Raw genomic sequence first — 15,067 nt, forward strand, 5'->3', positions numbered from 1 at the left:
AAGGTTACACCTAAACTAAATCCTAAACTGAGGTTACAGCATTCACTGAAATGAACTCTGCTTATTACCATATTTGCATTCTTCCTTGGAGTGATAATCGTAGTATTGCCATGGGACTGTGAGGAAGTGGCAAATGGAGATGCTACTCTGTAGCATTTGTCAGCAGATTATTCACCAACAGAGACAAAAATGTTCAAGCTTGTGTGTTTTCTGGCCCCTATGGAAACTATGATGATCGGTGATAAATCAATGGGCTGAATAATCCTGCTTTATGAATTTTTAATTTCTAATGTGTCTTGTGACTGCTATTAAACAGGATGTGTTGGTAGTGAACTGTACATCGGAGTGGATATCTTCCAATCACGTCCTTGCAACATGTAGGACTGCACTGAAACAGCAAGGAGTTCTGGGATTAAATATGGCTCCTTGCATGCGAGCTTTCTTGGAACGTTTGCCAATAATGCTTCAGGAACAGTATGCTTATGAAAAGGTAAGAAGAGCTAATGCAAACGTTTAAAATTTGTGTCTGACATGAGGTCACTGTTTGAATCTCAGCTGGTTGCAGTCTTTCACCACAGAGTACCCAGAAGACTTTTCTACATCCTATCTTCAAATGTCTTTTACTACCTCAAAGCTAGTAGTCTCCTAATTTGAGAATGTTTAAAATATTAGAAAAACTTTGATTAAGCATGGCAGAAAATATTTTTCTATAGGACTAGCTTTGAAGGTCTTCTAAATTGATTAATACATATTTCTAACTTCACATGTTCAATTTCTCTCTCCCACTCCCCTTGCCTTTAGCCCCATGTTGTTTGTGGAGACCAGCTTGTTCATAGTCCTTACATGCAGTGCTTGGCATCACTCGCTGTGGGCCTTCACCTAGACCAGCTCTTGTGCAATCCCCCTGTACCACCTCATCACCAGAACTGCCTCCCAGATCCTTCAGCCTGGAATCCCACAGAATGGGCCTGGCTAGAGTGTTTCTCTACTACCATAAAAGCTGCTGAAGCCCTGGCCAAGGGAGCACAATTCCCAGAATCCTTTACTGTTCCAGACCTGGAGCCTGTTCCAGAGGATGAGCTTACTCTCCTAATGGTAAGGTGTGCTATATTGTCTCAACAGCGAAGCATGTTGTTACTGAGCTTATGGTATGATGCAGGTAACATCTCTGAACCGTAAAGATTTATATTCATTAACCTAAGCATCAGCATAACTGTCTGAGTTTATGTTTTAGTTAACTGGTTAGAATATACTGTAAAGATTGCTCTCTGTGTGTGTAATGAGTGCAAGTCAGTTGCATATTAAAAAACAAAAGAAAACAACACAAAACTGTGACAGTAATTTTCGTATATGATAGAAGCAAGAAATGTAGAGCTTTACAATGCTATTTTTAGAGTAACATTTTGACACATTTGTACACCGAATTATTTTGCTGGTGTCAATTGTCTTTATGACTTGTTATGATATGTAAACCAAAATAGGAATTTTGGAATAAAAATCTTTTATCAGTAAGTGTATAATTTAAACCACAGTTTGCAATTAAAACCTCAAAAATCCCTAAGCATCAGTAAATAGGATAAGATTACTTCATTATGAATTTAGTTGTTTTTTTCTTTTTTTGATTTGGATTGCAAGTCATGGATAACAGTGTCATTACTACATACGTGTAGTAAGGAAATAAACTTGGCCTAGGGACAAAAATAATGTATTTGCATCTGTGCACATTCGTTCTTATTGATATACAATTTAGAATAATTTGAATGTCAATGTTGTTCTTAGTTAGCAAGGAAAATACGTATTACATAACACAAAAATAACGTACGTCTCTTGAACTGAATGTGGTAACGGTGGCTTTTGTTGTGCAGGATAACAGTAAATGGATCAATGGTATGGATGAACAGATAATGTCTTGGGCAACATCAAGGCCAGAGGTTAGTAAAATTTATGGTTTGGGGATTTTTAATTTTTTTTTTTTTTTAAGCATCGTAATCTGTTGGAAGTACTCTTGTTTTAAAGCATTCTTTCATGCTATTCCATAGGATTGGCACTTGGGAGGCAAATGTGATGTGTATCTGTGGGGAGCAGGAAGACATGGACAGTTAGCAGAAGCTGGGAGAAATGTTATGATACCAGTAGCAGCACCTTCATTCTCTCAGGCTCAGCAGGTGACCACTTCAAAACAGTCATGATTTAATGATTCACCATGTATTGTTTGTACAGTTTGTCAAAACCTCTCTCCAAATGTCTTCTCAATTTGTTGTTTGATTTGACTGTAAATTACCCCCAAAACATGTGTTTTCACTAAGGAGAAAGTCTTTAATTGACAAATTCAAACCAAGAAGCTACTGAAATCTGACAAAACAAAATCGTTTGATATGGGTATGATTTGAAAGTACCTGCACAGCTTTAACATAATACATATGCCAATTTTGTTTTCTGAAATAACATTGACATTCAGGATGGAAACGTCAAAACTAAATCTCAGGTAGGAGTATATTGTGATTTCTCTCGCTTCGAGAAGGTTTGTCAAAACTAGTAGCGAGTTTCAGTGAAGGAATTTTTGTTATGATGTGACTGGTGACAAAACTCCATTAAACACGGGGTGAGTGAAGTCTTATGTTAATAGGGTTGTCACAAACGTATTTGCAGTGTGACAGAAGAGTCTGTTGTCTTGATGTAATTACAAAGAAAAAAACAAAAAGGAGATTATACACTGTAATGAAGGTATTGCAACGTTGCTGCATCGAATAAAAAAAAATCATTAAAACTCCTTTGTGTCTTTATAAACTAGGTGGTTTGTGGTCAGAATTGTACTTTTGTCATTCAAGCTAATGGCACGGTTTTGGCTTGTGGAGAAGGGAGCTATGGACGACTGGGACAAGGAAATTCTGATGATCTTCATGTGTTAACAGTCATTTCAGCACTGCAAGGTAAAATTGTTGGGTTTGAAATGAGTGAATTGATAGACCGCAACTAAGCATTTTCGTAGTTAATATAATTATTTGTGTTGATGCTATTTTTTCAGATTTACACATTAAAATATTGCAGTCTTTAATTAAAAAATTGAACAAATAAACTAGGTGTTCATTTTTCCTTAAGGTTTAAGTAGTAATATGTTAAAATTCCTTAGTTTTAGGAAGGGAAAAGTGTTTGCTCAAGATAGGAAAATTTCATTTCAAAACTGATAGCAGGGCAGAAGCATAGGTTGTACATGAGAAGACAAAGGTTTTGTTCAAAACAAAGCTAAATAAATTGCTGTAACAGGAAAACGGTTATCGTGGTTGCTTCCTTTTCCCAGACTTGATTGGCTACCAGTAGGGGTGCTTGGATACATGCATGTTAAGAGTTCATTATAATTTGCTCTAAACTTTGTTTTCTCATTTTTCTTTAACAGGCTTTGTTGTAACACAGCTGGTGACCTCTTGTGGATCTGATGGCCATTCCATGGCTTTAACAGAAAGTGGGGAAGTCTTTAGCTGGGGAGATGGAGATTATGGCAAACTGGGACATGGGAACAGCGACAGACAGCGCAGACCTCGACAAATAGAGGCTCTGCAAGGAGAAGAAGTGGTGCAGGTTCCAAAATAATTTTTATCTCCTACAAACTGCAAGTGTGGTAACCTAGTGCTGGAAGTGTTCCAGAACCGTTGTCAGTCTTGACAGCTTGAATTCATATACTGAAAGAAAACAGGCAACTTTTCACATCTCTGAGCATTATGAAGCAAGTTGATAGTTTCCAGTCCAAGGATGTTAATATCACAGAGCTCACTGTTGATGTGTGATGTTAATTGACAGTTGTTACTGGAGAAGACTGAAAATTAGAAAGAGCATAGAAGAGACGAATGATCAAAAGGTTGTCAAAATGCAGACATGATTTAGAAGTTTCCCTTGGTCCTTGTCAGGTGACTTTGACCTATAAAACTAGTCACCGAGACCTCCTCCTAAGTACTAAGTGTGCATTATAACAATGCACAAAAACATATTTGGCTTTGACAGAAGGTTTCTTTATGTAAATATAAACCACTCAACAAAAGCAATCTGCTTGAAGAAAACAGTAGTTGGTAAAAATAAATAAATAAACCACCTGAAAGCCTTTCTTCACGCAGATATCTGCCTGTCCTCCTCCTCAACATTACTGTTGAGAAGAGTAAGAGATAGATTGTTGGAGAAATCGTTAATACTAAAATATCTGTATTTTAGCTCTTTATAAAGTGAATATCGTTTAGGGGAGAAAAAGATGTTACGAAAAGTTACATGTAATAGCCAATATTTTCTCCCCAGTTTTAAAATGTGCATAAAAATTATGATTATTTTTCTTCTAGATGTCATGTGGCTTCAAACATTCAGCTGTGGTGACAGCAGATGGCAAACTTTTTACATTTGGGAATGGTGATTATGGTCGATTAGGACTTGGAAATACTTCCAATAAGAAACTTCCAGAACGAGTGACGGCGCTGGAAGGTTACCAGATTGGACAGGCACGGTTTATCTAAAACTAGCAATGTATCTTTGTTTAAAGCTGATGTTTTCAACATATTTAAGTGTTCCGGTTTTTTTAACCTTGGCTTTTATTTTGATTATGATGGCAGAATTTGACTGTGCATAACTTTTTAAATAATTCCTTTCCTGACTCTTTTGATCCTCTTTCTGCAAAACTGCCCCTGTTTTTTAACATTTTGACATTTCAAGATTTAGGCATTTCTAAGCATGAATTCATGACCTATTTTATATTCTTAAACAGTGAGTATGTGTAGCATAGTACTGTCCTTTGGTTTCAGGAGCTGAGATGAAGCAAATACCTAAAAAATACTACTGTGGTCCTGAATGTCTTCAAAACACTGTAATAAGCAATGAAGCAATGGAAGTTTTAATGGTTTTAAAAGGATACTTGTTTTTTTAAAACATGATTTTTCTTCTGTGGTAACAACATTTAACATAACATTTCTCTCAACCAGGTGGCCTGTGGACTCAATCATACTGTAGCTGTGTCAACAGATGGATCAATGGTTTGGGCTTTTGGAGATGGAGATTATGGTAAACTTGGTTTGGGAAATTCCACTGCAAAATCCTCACCACAGGTTAGAATTCATAGATTATTCTTTGCATAAATTTTCACTGTTGTTAAATGTATTACGCAGTGTTCAGAGTGTAATTTTCAGAAGTTAAATTATTAATTCCATCTACTATACTGTTCTAATACAATCTGGCATAAATAATTCTGATTATGTGTTATGCTAAGCCTGATACTTTAAAGGATTTCACGTAAATAATAGTGACCTTATCTCAGTGGCAATACAAATAGTGAAAATCTTAGGATTAACTTAAAGAAGAGCTTTCTTATTTTGGAATTTAGGGGGAAGGTTGTTTACACACTCATCTACTTCCTCCCATGCCACTCCCTGCTCACTCCCAGTTAAAAAAAGGTATTTTGAATCATTGTACATAGAACAAGGTGTTAGTTCCATTAAAGAAAAAGAGAAAACTGTATTTCAGTTTAGTTTACAAGCATTACTTAGAGTAATCCTACAATGTATGCATTGCACAGTGGGAATTATAAAATTTCTTTTTGGAAGCAGGAGTTACAGATTAAATACATGTGTGCTGTTTATGTCTTCGTAATACCATAACTCGTTTTCCTTTCACTTACCCCCTAGAAAGTGGATATTCTTTGTGGGATTGGAATAAAAAAAGTTGCGTGTGGAACTCAGTTCTCTGTTGCACTGACAAAAGATGGTCATGTATATACTTTTGGACAAGGTAGGATAATCTGGTATTGGGACCTTTCTATTTATAGCTTTTTGTGTATTGCAAGCGAAAGTGAAATATCAAACACATATTTATAAGACTAACCTAATGCTACTTTTTAGATTTGTGATGACCTAATCTGAATTTTGGAACTTCAGCAATGTAATTTTCACATATGCCTGAAATCCAGACTTGGAGCTTGCTCTAGTTTGGTATCAGGAGGGCCTTTCAGTTTACTTTTTCAAGAGTGTTTTCCTAAAACTTCATTAAATTTCACGTGTCCAGAAACTTTGGGTTACTTCAAAGTTTACTTTGTCTAATAAAGCATATGCCTACATGAGTTGTTTATAAATCTGGACAGGAAAATTTCCAAGTGCGCTGAATAAAATGTGTTTAAACTTCTCAAATCAGTTAATTCCTATGTATTATAAAACCATACATTTAGATCTAGAAGTCTTGTTTTAAGAGAAATTGATCTTGTTTCAGACTTAAAGTGAAAATAACAGCTTCAGCAATGTAAATGAGCACTGTAGGGAGCAATGTTTTGTAGGAAACATACACTACATTTCTCCCTAACCAATTGCACTTGTGTCCCAGTTCCAAGAGTTTGTAGAATTGCTTTTTGTCCCTCCCTGACTTCTGCCTGCAAGTAAAATTAACTTTTTAATGTTCTTTACATATATAGACATGTGCTTGCAATTTTAGATCGCCTGATAGGTTTGCCAGAAGGTCGGGCTCGAAATCACAACAGACCCCAACAGGTTCCAGTCCTGTCAGGAATCTTCATTGAAGACATAGCTGTAGGAGCAGAGCACACACTAGCTTTATCATCTACAGGGGATGTATATGCTTGGGGTAGCAACTCTGAAGGGCAGGTATGTACTATTCCCTGTTTATTTCTAATCTTTATAAGGCTATAATTGTATTATACAGATGTGGTCAGAATATCTTTATTTTTATGGAAGAGAAAGCTTTTATTTTTGTTCTCCTCCTTCCCCCCTTACCATAATAACATTTTAGGCATTTCCATTATTTTCTCTTTCCTATGCTCTTACATGGTAGTAGTTTGGGAAAGCACTGAAAACATTTATTGCTGGTGTCAGTCAGATTTGTCAGCTCTTTATATGCATTTCATAAAGAAAATAGAACTTTCTTTAGAGAGTAGGGTTTTTTTTAAATCAGGGGGGAAAAAAAATCATAAATATTCTCTTTTGTTTGGGACCCTAATTTTATCCCTGCCCCTAAAAGTCTCTTTTCCTCCCTCACCCTCACTCAAATTTTTGAAAGGACTTCAGCTTTTTGACAGTTTTGCATGATACAGGATAAGAAAGAACCTCTTGATATATTGGCTGTTGGTGTTTCAGGAAGTCTGGGATAAGTTCATCCTCTGGTATTTCAGGATTGAGTTTCTGAGAAGGATTTAGTTGAGCAAGCTGTTTGAAATAATTTCTGAGAGGAAGCTCTTTGGTTTTTTTGGGGTTTTTTTAGAGGGTGCTTACTTTGTATTTTGGGAAGAGAAAAAATTGTTAGGGTAAAAAAAATGCAGAGAAACTTCATTTTGGTAGCCTGTTTCATATGGTTTCCATTGCACTGCAAAAAAGTTGTTTTATATGAAGTGGTAAAAAAAAAATACCCTTATAATATGAAACTTTCACTTTTAGAATATGAAATGAATGATGTGATGTTCACATGATATGAAACTATCAGTAAAAAATCAGAACAGCTTCAGTAAACTTTACACAAATTGTGTTTTCATAAACCATTGTAGGAATTTATGTGCATGGTATTTAAATGGCACAGAAGAGACATATGAGCTGTGTGACTGTGCATGAGAAAGACTGCAACACAGATGACTTAGCAGCATAGATTAGTTCCTCGTTCTGCAAAGAGCTTGCAAAAAATCTCTAGCTGTTTTAAGATCTCTTTGACACCTAGATCTGCTACTCCCATTGAGTACAGATGCTATATTCTATCAAAAATAAAAGGTAAATGCTAGCATAATAAAAGATATATAGGGTAAATATATTTTATCTCAATATACACTGTAAACAAATACCATTTTTACCATTTGCTCTGAATTTTTGCTTAAAGAGTTTTAGAAATATCATGACAGTTGTTGATTCTTCTTTCTGGCTTTTACATCTGTTACAAATTGTCAGCTTGGACTGGGCCATACCAACCATGTCAGAGAACCAACCCTAATAACAGTCCTGCAAGGAAAGAATGTTCGACAGATTTCAGCAGGACGCTGCCATAGTGCTGCCTGGACAGCTCCGCCTGTTCCACCCAGAGCTCCAGGTAAAGAACTGAGATTGTTTGTATGGTCATTTGATTTAGTCTTTGTGTTTCCTGGGGGATGAGTGCAACAAGAACTTCTGAACATTTGGGACAAAATTTGTTTTGTTTTATATCCATGCAGGTTTTCAAATTATCTTAGTCTCTTAATTTTGCTACTCTTGTGGTTTAACTCCAGTAGGCAGCTAAGCACTGCATAAGATACTGCAAAGAAAATCAACTCCATCCCAGCCAAAAGCAGTACAGCTACCCTTTATAAAATAACGCTTTTTTTTCTTTTCCTGTGATAGGTGTTTCAGTGCCTTTACAGCTTGGTTTACCTGATGCCATTCCACCACAGTATGGGGCGCTGAAAGAAGTGAGCATTCATACAGTAAGAGCAAGGCTCAGACTGCTGTACCATTTTTCTGACCTCATGTACTCTTCATGGCGATTACTTAACCTCAGCCCCAATAACCAGGTAAAATTCCATTTGAAAAAAACCAGCTTAGCTGCATTGTGTTATGCCATGTCACTTAGAGAGTTTCTGACCAGATCAAGGTGGATCTTAGTAATAGGTTCTATAGGATTTTTGTAATAAATAAAAAAATATGTAAGTCCAGATTAAACCAAACTTTGTCAGAGTATTGTTACATATTTTTGCTTATGCTAACGTGGACATGTTAACGCTTCAGTTTCCAAAAGCTTATTAGCCTCAAAGCTGGAAACAAAAAGTGCTAACCTGTCTTGTTTCCTGAAACATTGAAGTGCTAGTGAAGGTTTTTATTCTGTAAAGAATGGAATTAATATCCTGTATTAATATGTTTATTCTCATACCGCTTTATTGCAGAACAGTACATCTCATTACAATGCTGGGACATGGGGAATAGTCCAAGGACAGCTAAGGCCCTTGCTAGCACCACGAGTATACACGCTCCCCATGGTACGCTCTATAGGAAAAACTATGGTTCAGGGGAAAAACTATGGGCCACAGATTACTGTGAAAAGGATATCAACCAGGTCAGTATTGTTTTCACAGGCATCATATTAGACCTTAAATGAATACCGATATTCATACATTTTCCATAACTTTTGGCATACTGAGCTCTGTACAACTTTGTTAATCAAGCGACTTAAGTAGCCTTTGTGTGTTTATGAGTTACATTGTATGGCTGTGTCTTTTTCTTTTTCTTTTTTTTTGGAAAGAGGTCGGAAATGCAAGCCCATTTTTGTACAGATAGCAAGACAAGTGGTAAAGCTGAATGCATCAGACCTTCGCCTACCTTCCCGTGCCTGGAAAGTGAAACTGGTTGGAGAAGGAGCTGATGATGCAGGTGGAGTGTTTGATGACACTATTACAGAAATGTGTCAGGTATGAAAAGTCTTTTAGTTCAAAATGCCTGGGTAGAGGTTTTATTCTCTCTGGTGTCTTAGTATTTTTCAAATTTCCTTTTTGCAGCATAGCAAATAACTTGTTCTTCAGTCCTGAGCCACAACTTGAGAGCTGCCTGCTTAGGGATGTCTCTGAGGATAAAGAAATCTTCCTAGATTGTGGCAAGGAGATGCCATAAGGCTGCACTGTAACTAGTGTACAGTAGGCCCTTTGGAATCCAGAGGCGTCCCGTACACATCATGGGAGCATTTTGCAACCCCCCATTCTGTCTAGCCAATACCTTCCGTAAGAGAAGTTGTACTGTATTCTGTGATTCCAGTACAATACAGATACAGCATACAATACAGAAACATCTCAGGCAGGTGTTTCTCACATACCCGAAGATACGTGTCACCTCTCAGATTCAGTGCTGGAAAGGAAATCAGTAGCAGAAAGTGCAGAAGTTTAGTTGTTCCTCAATCTTTCAGGAGCCTCAAAACCCAAAGAATGAGGATTAGTGAGGATAATTAGTGTATCTGCTTAGTCTGGGACAGGGCAACAGCTATGGATAGTGCTGGAGGTGGCATTGGAGTTAGGATACAGGATGGAAGAAACTGAAGAACTCCCATTTATTAATGGAAATTCTGAAGCTGTAAACGTGTAAGAGTAGAGTTGATTCAGGTAAGGACTTGAGGCATAATTTTGGGGTTCTTTCCTAGACATCAAGTATGAGGTGTGATGTGGGTTCAGAACAGAACTCACTGGAAAATTTGCTTCTTGAAAAAGGTGCACAGGTAGCTTATGGCTTCTGATTATTTTTGAAACAGGTACCAGGAACGTATCACGGAGCGGTCACAGTAAAATACCCATTATAGTCTGACAGAAGGGCAGGTCTTTAAATAAAGATGCTTCTGTAACTAAATCATCCCTGCTGTGTTTGCTTTCTCTTAAATGTTTCACACTAATTTGTGAGAAGTAATCATCACTATAATGGATTCTGTCTTGGAGTGCTATAATGTCATAGTATTTCTGTAATAGGTTTGTTATCCCTGTATCTAAGAAGGCTTTTTTTGTTAATTTTTAAGGAACTCGAAACTGGAATAGTAGACCTGCTTATTCCTTCCCCAAATGCTACAGCTGAAGTAGGCTACAATAGGGATAGGTAAGTTGTCCAGGATTTGCTTTTATTGCAGATGTTAGTGGGTGAAAATTAAAATCTTCTATTAACTGTTTTATACCAAATGATTAAGACTTCATGATTGTCTCTAGTATATTTTTTCCTTCAGGTTGTGATGGTACTTTATTATGGAGGAGAGGGCATGGTTCTAACATGAACTTGCTGGATTGCTGATGGCAGAAATCAGAGTAACATCAAGAATGCCAGCCTTTGTGGTCAGGATTAGTTCTGCCTATCTCATCCTCCATTATTTTAACACCTAAAGATAACAATCTTATTTGGACACCCCTTGCTGATAATTGTGTCAACAGTTACTATGCTGTGCTTAGAAATGTTCTTTTACTTCTAATGAAGTAGCATAGAAATGATACTAGCGTATTTTCACTGATTCTTTGTTCTTTCAGGTTTCTCTTTAACCCTTCAGCATGTTTAGATGAACATCTGATGCAGTTTAAGTTCTTGGGCATTCTCATGGGTGTAGCAATTCGTACAAAAAAGCCATTAGATCTTCATTTGGCTCCAATGGTCTGGAAGCAACTCTGTTGTATCCCACTCATCTTGGAGGATTTGGAGGAGGTAGACCTGCTCTATGTGCAGACCCTCAACAGCATTCTTCACATTGAAGACAGTGGGATTACTGAAGAAAATTTCCATGAGGTAAGATATGAAAGTTGGAGCTTTTAGATTTATTCTGAAAGTAGTTACTTTATCAGGCTGACCTTGACTTCACTATTTTTATATGATTCAATGTCTCCATTATTGGGATAACAAGCACTTCATATGCATTTAGAATAGTTTGTGACTTCTTAGTAAAATATTAAACTAGATCACTAGAGTGACTTGCACTGAACATACTTTTCCTGTTTTGCATAACAGATGATTCCTTTAGATTCTTTTGTTGGCCAAAGTGCTGATGGTAAAATGGTTCCCATAATCCCTGGAGGGAACAGTATCCCACTTACCTTTTCAAACAGGAAAGAATATGTGGAGAGGGCAATTGAGTACAGACTCCATGAAATCGACCGTCAGGTAAGAATCTTGTTGTGACACTACCCCCACTGTTACTGTGAACAGTGTTTTCGATTTACGCAAGTTTCCATTACAGTTCATGAGGGAATAAGAAAAGCTTGGCTTTCTGCATCTCACTTAGGTCCCCGTGGCTTTTTCCCCCCCACAAACTGTTCTGGGGTTTTGTTTTAAATTTGTCCTGTTTTTCTTAGTAATTTCTGAGTTGACAGAAGAGCAGAAATCAGAACTTGTCTTTCATTAGAGCAGCCGCACGGCAACTGTCCGCCCCACTTGAGAAAATAACCTGCAATTTTAACTTAAAACTATTTCTCTTCTGCTTTAGCACAGAAACTACAAATATTTCATTATATGTTTTGAGAAGCTTTAATTACCCATTTTCATACTTCGGGGTTTTTTTCGTTTGTATAGTGAAGCTTGTGAAAGCAGTATACTAATTACATGCTAGGAAAATTCTTGTCCTTTTTCTCAAGATATAGATGCATGCATGATATTATCTGCATTAGAAAAGTAACTTTCTCTTCAGAGGTACCAAATCCTAAGTCTTCCAGAACAAGTACTGACTTCTTACAAATATGACTTTGTTCCAGCTCAGATGTATGGTATTTACACAGTTTTTTTTGGTTTAGCCATCATCATGTGTGTTGCTAACTTGTACTTTTTTAAGTTGTTCTGTTTTGTATCAAAACATGTTCTTTAATGTGCAGTTACAATTTAAAATGCCTGTAATATTCTTCAGGATTCTGAGAGAGGATACAGCCCTTATGGGGGATGCATGTGTGGGAGGTTGTATTTGGCAGATGTTCTGTAATTCTATCTCTTTATCCCATTTCTCCGCGGATACATTACTTTTGCATTTGGATGGTACAGTAAGTGGTAGAAGTAAGACAATTGCACTTCAGATGTCTCTTCTCTTTTGGGCAATAGGTAGCTGCTGTAAGAGAAGGAATGTCTTGGATTGTTCCAGTTCCTTTGTTGTCTCTTCTCACTGCCAAGCAGTTGGAGCAAATGGTCTGTGGAATGCCAGAAATATCAGTTGAAGTTCTGAAGAAAGTTGTGCGATACAGAGAAGTTGATGAGCAGCATCAGCTAGTACAGTGGTTCTGGCATACCCTTGAAGAATTTTCAAATGAGGAGAGAGTCCTTTTCATGAGGTTTGTGTCAGGAAGATCTCGATTGCCAGCCAACACAGCTGATATCTCTCAGCGATTCCAAATAATGAAGGTTGATAGGGTAAGATCCTGTTTTCATTTGTTGGGGTTTTTTTATTCCTGTCTAGTGTAATCTGTCCTTTGACACAATAGGAGACAGGTTTCCATAATTGTAAATTTACAGAGAAAGTATGGGATGGGATATGTTCTGAGCTATTAAAACCAAACACTTTAATTGTGTAGAAGGACATACACTGCATGAGTTGCATCTTAGTTCATTTGGTGCATTTGCTATGGTTACATGATCGGAGTTCAAGACAAGTTCTTGCGCAAGAAACAAACCTTCTTGTATTGTAACTTGTCCACAGACGTTTTCTGTTCCAATCCTTTTTTTCAAGTGATAATTTTCACTCTTTTTTTTAAAGCTTTAAATCTCTGTAAGTGGCAACATATGACCACTAGTGAACTCTTAACGCCTTAAACCCACTGTAATGAGTTTACAGTATATTACTTTACATACAGGATGCACTCATTTGGCATTACTTTTGGGTTTTGTGCAGTGAAAGCACATTCTCTACGAACCACATGACTCAAAAACTTGGCAAAATCTAAGATAACAGTGGTTTGACTGTCCTCTTTGGTTACATGTCTCTCAAGTTGCCCCATGTTAAGGCACACTATGGTATGTAATTTGAATGTTGCTTGGTATCTTCCAGTGGGCTGCTAAATAGTGCGGTCATTTTTTTTAGTGGGTTGAATTATTTACAGAGCAGGTGATACAGCAGTAGTTTTGCACATACTTAAGGGTGAAACAAGTGATGTAAACAAGGGAGGCTAGTTTGCTTCTTAAGAGGAATTTTGAGATAGAATATGAAAATGCTGAAGGATAGAGGCAAGGAAGGGAGGGAGCAATGAAATATGGATATGTTGCATTTTTTGCTTCATTCACAGCTTAACAGTGTCCCACCTTTTATCCATTTCCACAGCCTTACGACAGCTTGCCTACCTCACAGACTTGTTTCTTTCAACTGAGGCTCCCACCTTACTCCAGTCAACTAATCATGGCAGAGCGTTTGCGCTATGCAATCAATAATTGCAGGTCTATAGATATGGACAATTATATGCTCTCACGGAATGTGGACAATGCAGAGGGCTCAGACACAGATTATTAACATTCTGTGAACAAAGTCATCTTTTACTACAGATAGTGCCCTAAGTCCAATTCATTGTTGACATAATTTTACGGTAACCATAGATGTTTTAGGAGCATAAAACCAGGTGTTAATAGACAGTGGCCACATTTTAGTTACTCTAAATGTAACAAAAAATTAGATGTTTTTATTTTTTTGTGATTGTAAAAAGAAAAAAAGGAAAAATGAAAACAAAAAAATACGAGCAGTAAGTTTTTTCTCCTTTTTTGGTCACTTTTGATAAGTTTGCATGGAGACATTTTGGTGCATTTTTGTTGGGAATAGTACATTTGTAAGCCCTCCCAGTGAACATGAAGAGTTGTACATTGTGTATAATTGTTCATTAGCAAGGACAGTTTTACATGAATATTCACATATTTATTTTGTTTTAATTTGAATTGCCTGTGCAGGGTTCCTTATGCAGAGAAAAATAAAGCAAATTCAAGAATCAGTTGCTTGTATGCATTTGTGAACTGTGATTGGTTTACTCAGTCTTCATACTTTTATATTTTGTCTCAGGAAATTATAGCATTACAGTGTTTAGACAGGATGTGACATTTGAAGCATCTTAAAAGTGTTTATCTTCAACAAATCTGATGTGTAGTAGTACTGTGCTCTGCATTCTTAATGTCTTTGAGGTACTGGCTTTTTCGGATATACCCGCTATTTATTCCTCGTACTTCAATACAAGTTAACGTTGTACTTGGTTCCTTCTTGATTTTCATTTAAACATTTTTCTCCTTTAGAGTAGTAGTTGTTGACAATAATAGCATATTGCCACCTTGACCCAGAAACTTTTAAATCCTTTGTCCAAAAAAAAAAAATCCTATTTAATACACAGCTTGATGTAGTTGATTCCTGATCAGAGTACAAAAAAATTAAAATGAAAGTGGCAGGGTAGTAGTCGAGGCTGTGGATTTTATATACATTCCTAGTTTATGCCTTTGGTTTTAGTAAATTTCATGTGTTTGGTCTCATTTTGTTGCAGCTGTAATTGTATTATGGTCAGCGGGGTGTGGCTGACACTGTAGTGTTTCTGTTTGGTTAGGACAGTAACGCACTGTACAAAGAAATCTATGTTCTGTGTCTTAGGGAAGTGCTGAATAGGTAATTCCCCAGTGTCTCTATCAAA

At 36.9% G+C, this 15,067-nt stretch overlaps 1 protein-coding gene across 13 annotated transcripts in view; it reads left to right on the top strand.

Moving 5' to 3' along the window:
• The window catches only part of HERC1 (HECT and RLD domain containing E3 ubiquitin protein ligase family member 1), a 136,336-nt gene extending 121,950 nt beyond the window's left edge, over positions 1–14,386 (top strand). For 12 of the 13 annotated variants that reach the window (XM_074837965.1, XM_074837963.1, XM_074837967.1 and 9 more), the window contains 19 exons: positions 317–490; positions 802–1,095; positions 1,866–1,931; positions 2,040–2,165; positions 2,792–2,930; positions 3,395–3,576; positions 4,323–4,478; positions 4,956–5,078; positions 5,655–5,757; positions 6,451–6,620; positions 7,905–8,043; positions 8,331–8,500; positions 8,870–9,039; positions 9,226–9,391; positions 10,477–10,553; positions 10,973–11,225; positions 11,445–11,597; positions 12,522–12,827; positions 13,732–14,386. In XM_074837965.1, coding sequence (XP_074694066.1) covers positions 317–490; positions 802–1,095; positions 1,866–1,931; positions 2,040–2,165; positions 2,792–2,930; positions 3,395–3,576; positions 4,323–4,478; positions 4,956–5,078; positions 5,655–5,757; positions 6,451–6,620; positions 7,905–8,043; positions 8,331–8,500; positions 8,870–9,039; positions 9,226–9,391; positions 10,477–10,553; positions 10,973–11,225; positions 11,445–11,597; positions 12,522–12,827; positions 13,732–13,917 — 3,153 coding nt within the window. In that variant the 3' untranslated portion in view covers positions 13,918–14,386. Of the gene's footprint in view, positions 1–316; positions 491–801; positions 1,096–1,865; positions 1,932–2,039; positions 2,166–2,791; positions 2,931–3,394; positions 3,577–4,322; positions 4,479–4,955; positions 5,079–5,654; positions 5,758–6,430; positions 6,621–7,904; positions 8,044–8,330; positions 8,501–8,869; positions 9,040–9,225; positions 9,392–10,476; positions 10,554–10,972; positions 11,226–11,444; positions 11,598–12,521; positions 12,828–13,731 lie in introns of those variants that run through there. The other variant, XM_074837976.1, reaches the window with a different exon arrangement.
• The last annotated feature ends 681 nt before the right edge of the window (positions 14,387–15,067 follow it).

This window comes from Strix aluco, chromosome 12, assembly GCF_031877795.1.
Source record: "Strix aluco isolate bStrAlu1 chromosome 12, bStrAlu1.hap1, whole genome shotgun sequence".
Lineage (NCBI taxonomy): Eukaryota > Metazoa > Chordata > Aves > Strigiformes > Strigidae > Strix > Strix aluco.